The 19,148-nt window shown below is 35.9% G+C and overlaps 1 protein-coding gene and 1 long non-coding RNA gene across 5 annotated transcripts in view; one reads left to right on the forward strand and one right to left on the reverse strand.

The window, feature by feature from the left end:
- The window catches only part of RNF169 (ring finger protein 169), a 108,267-nt gene that overhangs the window by 60,637 nt on the left and 28,482 nt on the right, over positions 1-19,148 (reverse strand). For all 4 annotated transcript variants that reach the window (XM_023239437.2, XR_002736219.2, XR_002736220.2 and 1 more), the window contains exon 2: positions 13,480-13,553. In XM_023239437.2, coding sequence (XP_023095205.2) covers positions 13,480-13,553 — 74 coding nt within the window. The remainder of the gene's footprint in view (positions 1-13,479; positions 13,554-19,148) is intronic.
- The window catches only part of LOC109491963, a 42,603-nt gene continuing 27,466 nt past the window's right edge, over positions 4,012-19,148 (forward strand). The window contains exon 1 of the long non-coding RNA XR_002145634.2: positions 4,012-4,084. This is a non-coding gene — a long non-coding RNA (uncharacterized LOC109491963). The remainder of the gene's footprint in view (positions 4,085-19,148) is intronic.

Consider the following 19,148-nt stretch of genomic DNA (forward strand, 5'->3'; position numbering starts at 1 on the left):
AACAATCAACAAAACTAAAAGGCAACTGATGGAATGGGAAAAGATATTTGCAAATGACATATCAGATAAAGGGTTAGTATCCAAAATCCATAAAGAATTTATCAAACTCAACACCCAAAAAACAAACAATACAGTGAAGAAATGAATAAAAGACATGAACAGACACTTTTCCAAAGAAGACATCCAGATGGCTAACAGACCCATGAAAAAATGCTCAACATCCCTCAGCATCAGAGAAATACAAATGAAAACCACAATGAGATACCACCTCACACCTGTCAGAATGGCTGAAATGAACTCAGGAAACAAGATGTTGGCGAGGATACAGAAAAAGGGGAACACTTTTGCACTTTTAGTGGGAATGCAAACTGGTGTAGTCACTCTGGAGAACAGTATGAAGGTCCCTCAAAAAATTAAAAATAGAAATTACCCTATGGCCCAGAAATTGCACTACTAGGTATTTATCCAAAGAATACAAAAATGCTGATTCAAACAGGCACACGTACCCCAGTGTTCATAGGAGCACTACCACAATAGCCAAATTATGGGAAGAGCCCAAATGTCCATCAATGGATGAATGGATAAAAAAGATGTGGCATATACAAACAATTGAATATTACTTGGCAATCAAAATGAATGAAATCTTGCCATTTGCAATAATGTGGATGGAACTAGAATATACTATGCTAAGAAAAAGTCAGTCAGAGAAAGACAAATATCATATGATTTCACTTACATGTGGAATTTAAGAAACAAAACAGATGAACATAGGGGAAGGGAAGGAAAAAATAAGATAAAAACAGAGAGAGACAAACCAAAGAGACTCTTAAATACAGAGGGTTGCTGGAAGGGTGCTGGGTTGGGGAATGGGCTAAATGGGTGATGGGCATTAAGAAGGGCACTTGTTGGGATGAGCACTGGGTGTTACATGTAAGTGATGAATCACTAAATTCTACTCCTGAAACCATTATTACACTATATGTCAATTAAGATGGATTTAAATAAAATTTCTTTAAAAGTGTTTTGGGTAAACTAGGACTACTTACAGTTTCCATTTCATAGCATCCTGAATCATAGCAAATGATCTCTTGCATACAAAGTTAAAGCCATGATTTCTACTTGAGCAATCACATAAATAACACCAAAGCAATTGACTTGCTCTTATGATTCTTACTTAATTTTAAGGATATCATATTTATGATACTATGCTGTCTTCACTTTAATTCTCAAACACCTTTCAATTTAAATGTTACATTTAGAGCTAAGCATATATAAACTTTTATGTCAAGATAACATTTTACAAAATATCTCCTTTATGTAATAAGGTATTTAAAATTACTTTAATATAGGTTTTAAATTACATGCATTATGCAGAAATGCATATAAAATTAATCACAGGGATTCAAGTTTACACATAAATTGAACCAGCAGATGCTACAGAAGTCCTACATTTAATTGCCAAGCTAAAAGGCTGAATGAGGGGTGCCTGAGTGGCTCAGTTGGTTGAGCATCCAACATCAGCTCAGTCATATCTCACAGCTTGTGGATTTGAGCCCCGTGTCGGGCTCTGTGCTGACAGCTCAGAGCCTGGAGCCTGCTTTGGATTCTGGGTCTCTCTCTCTCAAAAATAAATAAACATTAAAAAAAATTTTTTAAATATATAAAATAAAAGGCTAAATGGACAGGAGGGAACTCACGTATCAGTAGAAAGAAAGATCTCTAAGTCATTGATTATGAAAAGGCAAATACAGGCCTTCTTCACTGTTGAAAGTTCAAGAAAATGGAGAATCCTTTGGTTCACACCACTAACTTTCCAACTTCCAGCTATGACTTTTTGAAGGTCAGCCATTTCTTACTCAAATGAACAAACAAATGGCAGCAATGGAGGAATTTATTTTGTGCTAGGTTCTTCAGGATTCCAAATTTTAGAGAATAATAATAATTCTTATATATGGATTACTATGTGCCAGGCACTATTTCACAATAGTGAAGGAAGATGACTGCATTCCTCTTAGAAAGAAAAGAAAAATGGTATCTGGAATTTATAAATAATTACTGAGTAGGTCTGAAGACCATCCTTGAGAAGGTTTGATTTATAAAGTGCCTGGCCCTCTGCTAAGGGTTGTATTTATGTTATCTTATGACTCTATAAGCCAGGTGCTATGGTGTTTATTTTACAGAGCCAGGATTTGAACTCAGACAGTGGCTCTTTCTCATTATAATAGAGTAAAATATCGACATCACACCTGTATTGTGATTTGAAGAACACCTGCATTTTTTTTAAGTTTAAGATAAATAAACAAAAAACTTCAGTCTCGGATGTAAGAAGCATGAGACTTTAACTCTCATTTGAATCCGGAAAAATATAACCAACCTTGCAATTCCACTGAAAGCAGATTACTTGTGAATTTTCACACAAATTTGGCTAGAGAGGAGAAATTTTAAAAATTTTCTTGTGGAATCTTTTTGAAATACTATATTTTTAGAAGTTATTTTTCATTCTTGAATGTTTTTGGCTTTTAAGGAAAATATTGGCATACATGTGATATATTACAATGATATTTTCTGTTATTCTATATAATCATTATAAATTTTGGCATGGATCTAAATTTATTGACATGGAAATTTCACATATGTTTAATTAAAAAATCAGTAAAAATGGTTTGTATAGTGTGATTCTTTATTCTGTAAAAAATCTTAAGCTTAAATTTATGATAAACATTTAAATTTGGCTATTAGATGACAAGATTACTGGTAATTTTCCTTTCTTCTTTAAATCTTTTCATTATCTGAACTTTTTTTTTCCTTTTTAGAATTCTGCTTACTTTTATAAGCAGGAAAAAATTTAATTTTTTAAAACCTTCACTAATCACATATTTCCACAAAATAAAATCGTTTTGTAAAAAGAGTTGCAACTGCTCTAAAAAAATTCCCTAGTTTGGCTTTCACGAGTAGCATTGAAATGATTTTATTTAAACTGTTCTCTAAACCATAAAAGGTACTATATTAATACAATAATCTTATAACTACTGATCCTCTCCTCTCATAAATCAGAGACAAGGAAAGATAGCACAATGCAGAAATAACTTGGAATAACCTTCTATTATAATTACATTTGATCAGGCTTTGAATTTCCCAAATGTGATATCTTTTTAATTTTTTTAATGTTTATTTACGTTTGAGAGAGAGAGAGAGAGAGAGAGACAGAGGGTGAGCAGAGGAGGGGCAGAGAGAGAGAGGGAGACACAGAATCCGAAGCAAGCTCCAGGCTCTGAGTTGTCAGTGCAGAGCCTGACCTGGGGCTCGAATCCACAAACCATGAGATCATGACCTGAGCTAAAGTCCGACACTTAACTGACTGAGCCACCCAGGCACTCCACCCCAAATGTTATTTTCTTTGAAAAGCCACTATATACTTGATAAAGCTGTTCCCCCTTGTCTGAATAGTTGTAAATAGCAAAAGAAGAAAACAACCAGGTTTAATATTTTTAGATTTTCAGCAACAGCTGTTTTTCCCTCAGGCAGTCAAAATTATAACTTACCATATAGCTTACTTTCTCTTAAAAATGTACTATGCGATTCTGTGTCTATTTTCTGGTTCTAGAAACAGGCACATCAGCACCTGCCAAAAAGCAGGCACTTCCTCCAAGATAACATGATAACATTACAGAGGAATAAGAAACAAAAATAACAAACATTGTAGCAAAAAGAACTCTAGAAATCTTAAAATATATCTAGCTTTATTGTGAGCCAGCTATACATCCTTACACCAGTCATTTATTTTAAAAGGAGGAGCTTTGAAACTAGACGATCAACCATTCAATCAGCATTCAGTGAATACCTATATGCAAGATACTACACTAAACTGTCTCCACTCCCTTCCCATCCATGATTTCGCTTTCTTCAGTGTCACTCAACTACAGTCTGGAAGCAAATGATCCTCCTCTAGACACATCATCAGGTCAACAGTAGCCTAGCACTACATCACAATGTCTACATCACTCGCCTCACCTCATCTCATTCACATAGGTATTTATTTTACCATCTCACATTATCATAAGAAGAGCGAGTACAGTACAATGAGGTATTTTAAGAGACCACATTCACATAACTTTTATTAGAGTATATTGTTATAATTACTCTATCTTATTATTAGTTAGCATTGTTACTCTCTTACTGTACCTAATTTAGAAATTAAGCTTTATCATAGGTATGTATGTGCAGGAAAAACCACAGTATATACAGCATTTGGAACTCTCCACAGTTTCAGGCATCTACTGGGGGGGGGGGTGGTCATAGAACATACACCCATGGATAAGTAGGGATGACTGTATCTTACATGCAGTAGAGAGTTGAAGAGACTAAATGAACAGATCCATCAGGAAAGATTTTACAATCTAATAGGAAAAAAAAAATTTAAACAAATAGTCTGCTGCTTCTGTGACAGAACATATTTTAAACTTTCTAGGTAAATAAGCTCCTTTTAAAATAAGTAAATTTTTTTAAAGGGAGGAGTGGGTAAGGCCAGCTCAACATTTGGTTCATGATGCATTGCATAGCCAAATAGATTTAAGTGAAATGTTCAAGTTTAAATAAAGTGCATTATATTTTAAGTTCATGGCATAAAGATAATAAAAGAGACTTTAAAGATTTATAATTTCAAAAACAATGAGGTCCTAAAAGTTTACTTACCTTCAAAACATTCCATCACAAAAGTTAGTGTCTGCCTCATAGAGACATTATTCACTTCAGTAACCCATTGACCATATCTGATTACACTGTGCTCTGGCTAAGGACTAAGAACTGCATGCTTACTACTTGAATAATTCAGCCAGCAATGGGGAGAAAATACTCCTCAAAAATGAGCCAGTAGGGAGAGAGTAAAAAGAAAATGGATAGGTCAGTAAACCAATTCAGAGAAAGCCTATACCACTCATGTGATCCACAGAATTACCGAAAGCAGTTCATCTTTCCCACTACAGGAACCAGGGAGATAAGCAGTCTAGAAGCAGAGGCTGTTTTTTTCTCCTACTTACGACCTTTCAGAGTCCAACTGATTGAAAGAAGTCAAACAAGAGCATGTGGATTATGTTTCTTAACTCTAACATAAAGCAACTATTTAACCTGGTGGTCAAAATTAAGCATCAAACAAACTGTAAGCAGAAGAAATAATGGTGTAAATAAAAAGCTTAATCCAACCAATAAATAGAACTTACAGAGATGAATCAATTATTTTAAAAGACAAAAATGACTAATAGTCTCATATAGCATAGAAACATAAAAAGATATCCATATTGAAATAATTTCTTGCTAAAATTATTTTATTTCAACAGACATTTACTGCAGACAAGACTATAACAATATTCTTATTTTACATAATATTGTTATAGTCTTGTCTACAGTAAATGTCTGTTGAAATAAAAAAATAATATATACATATATATATATTCTAAAATGAATACAACAAAATTATTTCCTCGGGCAATGTAACAAGATAGGAGACTGAGCACATGCTAATTTTCTCCTTCCAGTTAAAAACCCCATAAAATGTCAGGGAGAAAAAGAAGTTCGAAACTTTTTCAATAGAATACATCTACAAAGGCACAGGGGGAAAAAGCATCCTTTAGTAGTCAAGTTTACAAATGCTAAAAGATGGAACTGGTTTTCACATTCAAAGGTTGTGAACAAACAATGTACAGAAAACATATAAATTACTAGCTAGAGGAAGCATCTTAGGCTCACTGGTCATTTATATGTTTTCTGTACATTTTTTCTAGCTAGTAATCAGGTAAACGCAAAGTAAAACAATGAGATATTTTTATCTAACAGATTAGCAAAGTATTAAAAGTAATAAAAACTTGGCAAGGATTTAAAGAAAAGGGGCCTCCCTTTTACTGTTGGTGAAAGAGTAAGTTGAAAAAGTCTTTCTAAAAGGCAATTTGCTAATATCTACCAAAATACAAAGTGTTCATACCATTTGACCCTGAACTTTCATTTCCAGGAATCTAACCTAAAGGAAGTGTTTGCTTGCACATGTTCATGTGTATTCAGTGCAGCATCTCTTTAAAACTGGGAGAAATTGGGAAGAATTTAAATGACTAATGATAATGGAATAGTTAAGTGAATTATGCCTCATCCATATTATGAAATATCTTTCAGGATGAAAAAGTATCTATATGAAAGCCTTACCTCCCACAAAAAAAAAAAAAAAACACATATTGTTAGTGAAAGAAAGAGGAAGTTACAGAATAGATCAATTATTCCTCAAAAATCCTAGCTTCTTTGAAGTGTTTACTATAACCCCTCTTTGTGGTAGTCATCTACCTATCTCTCTGGCAATTCCCCTTATTCACAGAAAAACTCAGCACCTACGTTTCTCTCCAACTACTTCAATGATGATTCCTGAAGATTTCAACATCAGTATACTCTCTCAGTTCCTGTACCTCCTCCTAAATAAGTCTTTTTTTTTTCCATCGTACTTCAGTTATCTACTCCCTGATCATATTCTAAATCTCAACCTGTCCAATAACTAACCCACCTCCCAGTCTCACTTTTAAGCTTCTCACATTTAGACCAACACTTTCTAGCTTTCTAACATGACTTGCAGTCACTTGCTAGTGACCCTACTTTTACAGTTCTCTACCACCATCAAAACTTCTAGCCCACTGACCCTACCATTCTTTCACTGTCCATAATGTCCATCACCTTCTCAATTCCCTCCTTTAAATAACTTCAAAAACCATGGTCCAAAACTGTAACAACTTCCTTGTATACACTTGCCAGTTCATTGCATCTCTCCTTCTGTCATACTTCCAGCAAAACCCCAAGGCTGCTTAAACCCAAAAGTGCCTTAATTGGTCTTATTTTCATTCTTGTCCCATAAGTCACAGACTGCTAGCTACCTACCCAATATCCATTCTTTCTTTCCTTACCAAGAGAACCCATATTTTACTTGGGAGGTTAATGCACCTAGCTAAACCCCTGTACTTCCTAGCCTCCCTGACAGCTAGAGAGTGTCTATGACACTGGACCATAAAGCACAAGTGAAGTCACTGAATGAGCTTTGGAGAAAACCCTTAAAAAAAAAAATCAGCTGATATGTGCCTTTCTGCCTCTGACTTCTGTCTACATGTGATTCTAGAGAAGGATCAGCCATCTCACACAAGGAGACAAGCACACTTGAAGATGTCTAAACAGAAAGACAAAAGGAACCTGACTTCCTGATGTCACATAGCTGCTATATCAGCCCTAGGCTGCATACATCTGGTTTCGGTTACTAGAGAAAAATAAAACTCCTCATTTGTTTGGTCATTATTTTTGGGTCTCTACTATTTACAGTAAATACAATTCCTAACTTCTAGGCCCATTATAGTTTATTCCCTACACAGCAACCAGAGACCTTTTAAAAGTATAAATCAGATCACATTACTGGCTTCACATCACACTTAAAGTAAATTTAGGTTCTTTACCAGGTCAACTAGGCCTTCTTTGATCTGGCCCTTCTATTTCTTCCAATTCATCTCCTACCAAATCCCTATACCACCCTTTCACCCACCACTTGCACACTCAACTCCCGCCACACTGTTCCTTGAACAAGCCAAACTTGTTTCTATTTCAGGGACTTTGCATTTGCTGCTCCTCTGCCTAGAATACTCTTTCCTCATACTTTTACTTGGCTTGCTACCTCACTTAACCCACGTAACAACTCCAATGTTGCCTCTCTGACAGACCTTCCTGATTATCTAAAACAGTTTTTTTTTTGTGTCTCCTCAAGTTTCCTCTCTACCTCCCAGTAACTCTTCTGATCCTACTTTAGTAATATATATTAAGTATTTGTTTGCTAATTTACTGTCTTTGGCACTAGAATGGAATCTCCCTGGGCAAGGACCTCAGGTGTCTGCAGCACCATATCTCCAGTGCTTGGCACACAGTAGGAACACAAAAAATATCTGATGAGTAAATGACTATATAACATGAGCTCATTTATACTGAAAAAGACTAAAGTGTGTGTGTGTGTGTGTGTGTGTGTGTGTGTGTGTGTGTGTGAAAGTATATAAAGGACCTAAACTGATGTTACTAGTTGTTACTAGTTATCAAAGTTAACTATGGGGAGGATAATGAAAAATAAGGAAAAGAGGAATTTTCACATTTTGCTCTGCATATTTCTACATTATTTTTCTTTTCAAAAAAAACCCCAAAATTATATATGATACATGGCAGGAAGAAAGTTTTAAACATATTTGGAAATATAAATCCACTCACAGAATCATAAAATTTAGAAACTCAGAGTAACCTTAAGCATAATACTCCCCCCATAGGTAAGATAATCTATGATTACTAAGTAATAAGTATCTTCTAAAAGAACTAGAATTAGAAGAATAAAATTTCTTTAAAAAATTTTTTTTAATGTTTTTATTTATTTTTGAGACAGAGAGAGACAGAGCATGAGTAGGGGAGGGGCAGAGAGAGGGAGACACAAAATCCCAAGCAGGCTCCAGGCTCTGAGCTGTCAGCACAGAGCCCAACGCGGGGCTTGAACTCATGGACCGTGAGATCATGACCTGAGCTGAAGTCAGACGCTCAACCGACTGAGCCACCCAGGCACCCCAAGAATAAAATTTCTTATTAACTTTTCAAAGCCCTTATAAAATTTTTTACTATCCCTTAAACAAAATAAAATATACCAAATAAAAAGTATATCAGTAGCATGTTATGCATCAAATAGTAATGATGAGTTGTGTAGAACGAATTTCCACTTACCATCCCTTGCTGAGTGGAAACTTTTAAGGATCTTCCTTCTCTAGATATACATCCAAATAATTATATATTTACTTTGTTTTCTTTTAGAAAATAAAATATGCACTCTAAGAGACACCTTTTTCTCTATCAAATTCTCCATCCAGATGTCTAGCGCCTTTTAATTCTCCTTTACAACTTTATTAAGGCATATTTTACATGTTACATAATTTATCCACTTCAAGTGTATAATTTCAGTGAGTTTCAGTAAATTTACCAACTTGTGGAACACACCATAATCAATTGTAAAAATCTTCACCACTGCAATTAAATCACACAGGCCCATTTATTCTTACTCCCCATTCCCATCCCCTCCTCCAACAAACCATTTATCTACTGTCTGTCTCCATATATTTGCCTATCCTGGACATTTTTTGAAAATGGAATCATACAACGATGTGCATCCGTTATATCTGGCTCTTCCCACTTACCATCTTTCTGAGGTTCATCCAACTGGTAGCACGTTCCATTTTATTGCTGAATATTAGTCTACTGTACGGATATGCCATACTCGTGCCATTTGATTTTATGACTTGAATTTGCATTTTCCAGGTTGTACAATGGATGCCAGATAACTTGGGTACTTGCAGGTGGGTGGAGGGAGCTTTATATGTCATTTATTTAACCCAAAAGACATAGGTGAGCGTTTTTCAAGCCCAATCCAGTTTATATAGGGTGACACTGCCCTAGCTTCACTTAAAAACATTCTGCCATCAATCCCTTTTAAAACTGCTTTTCTGTCCCTCCTTCCTAATAAGAATAAAAGCATAGTTCCCCAAGGTTTCCTTCTCTCTCCCAAAGCTTATTAAAAACCTCAGCTCTTACTATGCATTGTTTAACCTTCTTTTTCTACCTCCAATCCTTGTTTTCTTTTTATCTTCAAGCTGATAGGTTTAAATTTTCCATATTCTTTGTAAAAAAAGTATATCAGAATTAAGTATCTGCAGATTCTGGAATTTTATTTAAAAAGAATCTGTGGTTCTTTTGATGTGGTCGCTAAAAATAATTTCTTCTTAAGTAGAAAAAAACTGTGTAAGTGATTTAAAAACAGAAACCCAAGTGGCAATCCCTATCAAAATAATACCAGCATTCTTCACAGAGCTAGAACAAACAATCCTAAAATTTGTATGGAATCAGAAAAGACCCCAAATAGCCAAAGCAATCTTGAAAAAGAAAACCAAAGCTGGAGGCATCACAATCCCAGACTTCAAGCTGTACTACAAAGCTATAATCAGCAAGACAGTATGATACTGGCACAAAAACAGACACTCAGATCAATGGAAGAGAATAAAGAACCCAGAAATGGACCCACAAACATATGGCCAACTAATCTTTGACAAAGCAGGAAAGAATATCCAGTGTAATAAAGACTGTCTCTGCAGCAAGAGGTGCTGGGAAAACTGGACAGCGACATGCAGAGGAATGAGCCTGGACCACTTTCTTACACCATACACAAAAATAAACTCAAAATGGATGAAAGACCTAAATGTAAGACAGGAAGCCATCAAAATCCTAGACGAGAAAGCAGGCAAAAACCTCTTTGACTTCAGCCACAGCAACTTCTTACTCAACACGTCTCTGAAGGCAAGGGAAATAAAAGCAAAAATGAACTATTGCGACCTCATCAAAATAAAAAGCTTCTGCACAGCGAAGGACACAATCAGCAAAACTAAAAGGAAACCAATGCAATGGGAGAAGTTATTTGCAAACGACATATCAGATAAAGGGTTAGTATCCAAAATCTATAAAGAACTTCTCAAACTGAATGCCCAAAAAACAAATAATCCCGTGAAGAAATGGGCAAAAGACATAGACACTTCTCCAAAGAAGATATCCAGATGGCCAACTGACACATGAAAAAATACTCAACATCACTCATCATCAGGGAAATACAAATCAAAACCACAATGAGATACCACCTCACACCTGTCAGAGTGGCTAACATTAACAACTCAGGCAACAACAGATGTTGGCGAGAATGCGGAGAAAGAGGATCTCTTTTGCGCTGCTGGTGGGAATGCAAACTGGTGCAGCCACTCTGGAAAACAGTATGGAGGTTCCTCAAAAAATTAAAAATAGAACTATCCTACGACCCAGCAATTGCACTAGTAGGTAGTTATCCAAGGGATACAGGCAGGCTGTTTCGGAGGGGCACATGCACCCCAATGTTTACAGCAGTGCTATCAACAATAGTCAAAGTATGGAAAGAGCCCAAATGTCCATCGATGGATGAGTGATAAAGGTGATATGGTGTATGTATGTGTGTTTGTGTGTATATATACATATATATATATATATATATATATGTATATATATATACATATGTATATATATGTGTATATATGTATATATACACACACACATACAATGGAGTATTACTCGAAAATCAAAAAGAATGAAATCTTGCCATTTGCAACTAACCACATGGATGCAACTAGAGGGTATTATGCTACGTGAAATTAGTCAATCAGAGAAAGACAAATATCATATGACTTCACTTATATGAGGAATTTAAGATACAAAACAGATGAACATAAGGGAAGGAAAGCAAAACTAATATAAAAACAGGGAGGGGGACAAAACACAACAGACTCTTAAATACAGACAACCAACAGAGGGTGGCTGGAGGGGTTGTGGGAGGCAGGATGGGCTAAATGGGTAAGGGACATTAAGGAATCTACTCCTGAAATCATTGTTGCACTATATCCTAACTTGGACGTAAATTTAAAAAAAAAAAAAAAAGGCAGAAACCAAAGTGCCCTCATAATACTAATATAAAAGAAGCATGAGGGGGGCGCCTGGGTGGCTCAATCAGTTGAGCATCTGACTTCAACTCAGGTCATGATCTCACAGTTTGTGAGTTCAAGCCCCGCATCAGGCTCTCTGCTGTCAGTACAGAGCCTGCTTCAGCTCCTCTGTCTCCCTCTCCCTCTACCCCTCGCTCACTCGCTCTCTCTCAAAAATAAATAAACATTAAAAAATAAATAATTAATTAATTAATAAAAAAAAAAAAAAAAAAAAAGAAGCATGAGGGGGTGCCTGGGTGGCTCAGTGGGTCAAGCATCTGAGTTTGGCTCAGGTAATGATCTTGTAGTCTGTGAGTTCGAGCCCAGTGATGGGCTCTGTGCTGACAGCTCAGAGTCTGGAGCCTGCTTCATATTCTATGTCTTCCTCTCTCTCTGCCCCTCCCCTGTTCACGCTCTGTCTCTCTCTTTCTAAAGGTAAATTTTAGGGGCGCCTGGGTGGCGCAGTCGGTTAAGCGTCCGACTTCAGCCAGGTCATGATCTCGCGGTCCGTGAGTTCAAGCCCCACGTCGGGCTCTGGGCTGATGGCTCAGAGCCTGGAGCCTGTTTCCGACTCTGTGTCTCCCTCTCTCTCTGCCCCTCCCCCGTTCATGCTCTGTCTCTCTCTGTCCCAAAAATAAATAAACGTTGAAAAAAAAATTTTTTTAAAGGTAAATTTTAAAGAACACTTACAAAAATTAAAAAAAAAAAGTTACTAGGTCATGATTTAAAAATAAATAAAAATAAAATAAAATAAAATAAAATAAAAGGGAGCATGAGGACCCAAGTCAACATTTGACACTCTCACTTAAAAGAGAAAGTCAAAAAATGTATAATAATTAAGCAGAGTTCTCTATTTTCTCCTTCATGTGACCTCCTTAAATACTGATTTTTCCATTCAATATAAAATGCCACAATAATGTTATTGTCTCACCTGTTTTATGATGATGTCTGATTCAGATTAGGTGGATTATTTACCTTTACAAAACATTAAATATCCACATGTAGAATCATTTATGGAGGTGTGTAAGGTATGGTGGTATAGGGAAAGGGCTGGGGAAGGATGATACAAATCTTGTAACATTCTTATTACCAGCCTTTTTGACATCTTAATTCTCTAAGTGATTCCCAGACAATTAGCTTGAGAACATCTAAAATAAGATGATGTGTTGGGGCGCCTGGGTGGCGCAGTCGGTTAAGCGTCCGACCTCAGCCAGGTCACGATCTCGCGGTCCGTGAGTTCGAGCCCCGCATCGGGCTCTGGGCTGATGGCTCAGAGCCTGGAGCCTGTTTCCGATTCTGTGTCTCCCTCTCTCTCTGCCCCTCCCCCGTTCATGCTCTGTCTCTCTCTGTCCCAAAAATAAATAAAAAACGTTGAAAAAAAATTAAAAAAAAAAAAAAAAGAAAAGAAAAAATAAAATAAGATGATGTGAACATCGCTAAAAGCTTTCCCAGTGGTAAACATTCTCCACCTAGGAAATTATTTCACTACCCTCTGAATGGCCTAAGTTACAGTTCTTCTGGAGTACATAACAGAGTAAAAGCAACAAAAGATAACACCAATTACACATAATTAGAGGAACTTTGCAAGATAAGGAAAAATAATACAAGCTATTATTATTAAAGCTTAAATGTTAACTTTTAACCAACATTTAAATGCCAAGAATACCCCCCTGTTGCAGGTGTAAGATAGGCTTGGTGAGCTACATTTTCATCTTTGAAAGGATAGCTAAAAAGAGGTTCTTAGTTAAGGTTTACTCTACTTCTATTATAGCTACGGTATAAGGTAATACAGAGAAAGGCTCTGCATTGTAAATTAAAAACCCACTAAGCATTCTTTAATGTCATTATTTCAATTTACTTTAAGAATATGAGTGATATGATAATGTGTGTACTATACCTTTCTCAGGCTTTCATATTCCTCACGAAGTTCCCCAGGCTTGCTTAATTTGATTGGTGCTCTGAATATAAACTCTGGAGAAAAGGGAAAAGAAACACTTTTTAACAGAAGTTTCTAGGAAAGAACCCCAAACCTTGTCCTACTGCTGTCCTCACATTATAAACCACATGAAAAATTGTAGTCATCTTAATTTGAATAGTCATTCATTCGTTAACAAATATTTATTAAAGGGTATAAATGAGGCAGAGTTCTAAGCACCAGTTCAGAAGCACTGAACACATAAAGCCCTTGCTCTTGTGGAGTTTAGGATCTTACAGACAGTAAACAAACAAGTGTGTACATAATACCACTGGTGGTACTGTTATGGAGGAAAATAAATGTAGGATGAAAGAAAAAGATTATTTTATATAGAATGGTCTGGAAGGGCCTGGTAAAATAACATGTTAAAGGACCTCAAGGAAAAACTATACTTAAAGGTCTTAGTTCAATGTTACTAAGTAACATTTTAAATGAGCTGAAGTTTTATTCATAACACTGTATCTTTCAATTTCTTTTTCAACATTGCCATTGCCAGCAGAGTATTTTCCTGTATCCAACCTGTAAATATTTTCAGTATATAACCTGATTTTTTTACCCTTAAAGCCTTTGTGGTTTTTATTGGCCTATAGAAGAAAGTCAAAACTCTTCGATCTGTCATTCAAGGCCCTCCAAAGGCAGATCACAACTTCATCTTTCTCCAGCATTGGATCTCTTAACCCTTGACTGTTTAGTTACAATAGATCCATGCCATATATTTTTAAACTTTCTACACTGTTTTCTTAGCTGAAATTCTGTTTTCTACCCTCATCTCTCTATATTTTTAAGTCCAAGCTATCCAGGACCACAGGAGACATACAGTACACACGGGTAATATAAATAGATGATAAAAATCCGAATTAAGAATAGGAATAAAAGATAGTTCTAGGGGCACCTGGGTTGCTCATTTGGTTAAGCATCCGAGTCTTGATTTTGGCTCAGGTCATGATCTCAGAGTTATGAGATCAAGCCCTGCATCAGGCGCCATGCTGGGCATGGAGCCTGCTTAAGATTCTCCCTCTGGAAAATGGGTGATTGGCACTGAGAAGGGCACTTGTTGGGATGAGCACTGGGTGTTGTATATAAGCGATGAATCACAGGAATCTACCCCCAAAACCAAGAGGACACTGTACACACTGTATGTTAGCCAACTTGACAATAAATTATATTAAAAAAAAAAAAATTCTCCTTCTCCCTTGTCTCTGCCCCTCCCCCGCTAACATGTGCGCTCACTCACACGCGCTTTCTCTCTCAAAATAAATAAATAAATAAGTTCTAAATGCTAACAAAAAGGAGCGGAAAAGTCCACATTTACACTCCTTAAATGTGACATTTCTATATAACTCTATGTATATGTAGTGGTCAAAATACAGTATTAATTTTAAGACTTTCTAAGAACTCTATATCCCACTAAGGTTGATAAATATTTGTTGTAGACAAGTAGGCTCCTCAAAAAAATTGACTTTTATCCTTTTTCAGTTGTCTCAACTATTCTGAAAGACTCTAGCATACCTAAGAAATATGGAAGATAGAAACACTGGATCTAATGCAGAAGCAGGGAACAGTAACTTAAAGGCCTACAAGTACTAGAGAACTGTTAGACTTTGCGTGTAGGAGGCAAACATTCCACCACCTTCACTCACTTAAAAAAAGTCCTGATGACTATTTTCATCATATCCCTTAAGCACATTTCTAATTATAGGCAAACAGTATTTAAAATCTGATGCTTTAATAGAGAAGGAGAAGCAGAGAGGTAAAAGAAAACCCTTAAGGCAATACAGTACTTTGAATCCATTTATGGAGAACCTATCACATGTAAAATACTTCATATATATTTTCTCAGTGAATCTTCACAGAAACTTTGTAAGGCAGGTATTATACCCATTTTACAAGAAGGAAAATGAGAGGTTAATGACTTGTCTAAGGCCACAAAACTAGTAAATGGCAAAACCAACAGAAAACTATTAATAGGAATAAAGAGGGAAATCAAATAATGATTAAAAAGGCAACCCATTCCGTTGGTTGCCTTTTAGTTTTGTTGGTTGTTTCCTTTGCTGTGCAGAAGCTTTTTATCTTCATAAGGTCCCAGTAATTCACTTTTGCTTTTAATTCCCTTGCCCTTGGGGATGCGTCGAGTAAGAGATTGCTACGGCTGAGGTCAGAGAGGTCTTTTCCTGCTTTCTCCTCTAAGGTTTTGATGGTTTCCTGTCTCACATTTAGGTCCTTTATCCATTTTGAGTTTATTTTTGTGAATGGTGTGAGAAAGTGGTCTAGTTTCAACCTTCTGCATGTTGCTGTCCAGTTCTTCCAGCACCATTTGTTAAAGAGGCTGTCTTTTTTCCATTGGATGTTCTTTCCTGCTTTGTCAAAGATGAGTTGGCCATACGTTTGTGGGTCTAGTTCTGGGGTTTCTATTCTATTCCATTGGTCTATGTGTCTGTTTTTGTGCCAATACCATGCTGTCTTGATGATGACAGCTTTGTAGTAGAGGCTAAGTGGGTGATGGGTATTGAGGAGGGCACCTTTTGAGATGAGCACTGGGTGTTGTATGGAAACCAATTTGTCAATAAATTTCATATAAAAAAATAAAAATAAAATAAATAAATAAATAAATAAATAAATAAATAAATAAATAAAGGCAACCCAACAAAGAAGATATAATAATCACGAACTTGTATGAACATATACCACAGCAAAAAAACTAATAACATTATAAGGAGGAATTAATAAATCCAAAATAATGGTAAGAAATTTTAACACACCACAACTAAAAACACATCAGGCAGTCAAAAAGGAAGTAAAAATGTAGAAAAACTGAACAAAAAAATTAACAAACTTTATCCTAATATATTTATATATATGTGTGCACTCAATGAATAGAATATATATTCCTTAAAGCAAACAAGGAACAATTAAAAATTCACTAGGTCACAAAGAACTTCCAAGGAATTCATATTATACAGACTTTGCTCTTGGATCCTAGCTGCTATTTTCCAAGCCAAGTTTTCTGGCTACTTGGCTGGTTATTCGGGATTACCCAATATTCTTTTTCAATAAATTCTTTTTCTGCTTAAATTTGCCAGAGTAGATTTCTGCTGATTAAAACAGACAACCGGCTGGTTGCATCTTTTAGGTGAAACTATGAAATGACCCATAAACCAAGCTCTAGTAAAACAGGTTAAGAAAAAAAAGAGAGAGAAGACAAAGTAATACCTAGAATAAAGAGAAGGACCAAAATACAGATATCAAGGTGGGGGGGGGGGGGGTGTTAAATCTCCAAAGGTTATCAAACAATGCTATAATGAATGATCTTGCATGCATATCATTTTGCAAGTATATTCATAGGTCCAAGTGTTGGAATTACAGTTACTGTGTCAAAGAATATGTACCTACGTGTTTTTGTAATTCTGACAGACAATACCAAGTCTTCCTTCCTTCCGGTAGCCTATACTGATTTAAGTCCCACCAGCAATGCATAAGAATGCCATTTCCTCATATCTTTTCCAACACAACAAGTGCTGAAACATTTTAGTTTTGCCAATCTAATAGGCGAAATTCTGTATCTTATATACATATTTTATGAGTGAAATTGAGTACTTTTCATGTTTGAGTAATTTGCATTTACTTTGATATGAAATGTTCTTTACTCCTTATATTAACTTTTTCTTCTTGATTTGTAAAAGCTCTCTTTCTATAAGGTAAATTAGCTTTATGTCACATAACTAGCAATACTTTTCCTAGTCTATCATTTGCCTTGACTTTGCTTATAGTGGTTATTTTTATGTAGTTATATTAATCAAACTTCTTTTATGGCTTCAGTATTTTTGTACAACTGGAAAGACCTTCCCCAGGTCAAAATATAATAGCAAATTCTATCATATTTTCTTCTGGTACAAAGTACCATTCTTCTCCTGTCTCCTTTTAAAAATTCCAAATCTTTATTTTCATTTGAGGAGCAACATGAGGAACACAGTCTTATTCAGGCTTATAAACTTACTATCTAACACAAGGGACCAAAAATATTTTAGTGGTGGCCTGGTGGAAATGATGACAATTTTTATTTACTGTTGGAGAATTTGTTTTCTTGAAAATGGTCTTGCTAACATTTAGAACAAAATGTCCAAAGAGCTTACCATCTTCATCACATAGTGTAAATAATACAAAGTTAAAAGCCTGATCCCCAACTTAGAAGTTTCCAGAGCTTTGGAGAACTCATCTCAACTACTTCCTCTTCTGTAAAATCAGAGTATTATGACCGGCCATTATGAGGATCAAATGAGTGTAATGAAAATGAAAACACTATAAACTATTTCAGCCAGTATAGTGGAATGCAATAAAATCTACTAACTACAAAATTGTCTCTGGTATTGGAGAGAGAAAGAAGTTGTGGTTTGGTCTGGTTTACTTGCAGTTACAACTTACAAGAAAAAAAATATAATTATTCAATTGCTTCGATAAGTATATTACATTGCAAGTTAAATTAACTTTCGGACACCTATTAATAGAAATCTCAAAGTTTATATATAAGGCCAAGTGGAACTCAGCATACTGACTGAAATCTGGGCCTTGACTTATTTGAGAGTAAAAGGTAATGGGTAGGGTAGAGGTGAAGTACCAATTTACATTCACCAAAATCAGTACTAATATAGATTAGCTTAATATCAGATTAAGATTAATAATGTTTAGGAGCAACTGGGTGGTGGCTCAGTCAGTTAAGCCTCTGACTTGGGCTCAGGTCATGATCTCATGGTTTGTGAGTTTGAGCATTACGTAGCACTCTGTGCTGACAGCTCAGAGCCTGGAACCTGTTTCAGATTCTGTGTCTCCCTCTCTGCCCCTCCCCCACTCACGCTCTGTCTCTCTCTCTCAAAAATAATAAACATTAAAAAAAATTTTTTTAAAGATTAATGATGTTTAATGCTTTAACAATACAAAATGCTAAATAGTCAAGATCATTTTTTGCCCCAACAGAACTGTGCTACATTAAATGGCATTGTGCCCCCAAATTCACAAATTACATAAATACAAAAAAACTGTGAATTGGTCCAACATGACACTAAATATTTAATCCTATTTCCCATTTTACTAATACCCTCTAGAAATGTCAACAAGGCAAAAAAAATCCCATCTTTATCCTATGGACTTGCAAAAAAAACCCCACATTAGATTCTAATACCTGCTCGGTCAATCAAGTGAAAGTATTTAGAAATGCCAAGGCTTCTCTTTGCCTTGGTCTCTTCATCTATCAAATAAAGATCAAAATACTGGCCAACCTACCTCCTAGGAATGCAGAAGATCACAATTAATAGAAGTAGGAGTAATCAATGAAGAATCCCTATAATAAATAAAAACAGCTAACATTTAATAAAAGTACACTATATACTAAATGTCGCACACACACACACACACGCACACACACACGCACACATACACACAATGTAGAAAAGAATTAACATAGCAGGCCTCACTGCCTATCTCAAAAGGCCCACTTACAAGGTTGGCCCTTGGCTGACTGGGGCCTAGGAACTTGGATTTCAGTAGAGTTTGCACCCCCACAACTGATTAGGTACAGGTTTACTACACCTAAATTATTT

This window comes from Felis catus, chromosome D1, assembly GCF_018350175.1.
Source record: "Felis catus isolate Fca126 chromosome D1, F.catus_Fca126_mat1.0, whole genome shotgun sequence".
Classification (NCBI taxonomy): domain Eukaryota; kingdom Metazoa; phylum Chordata; class Mammalia; order Carnivora; family Felidae; genus Felis; species Felis catus.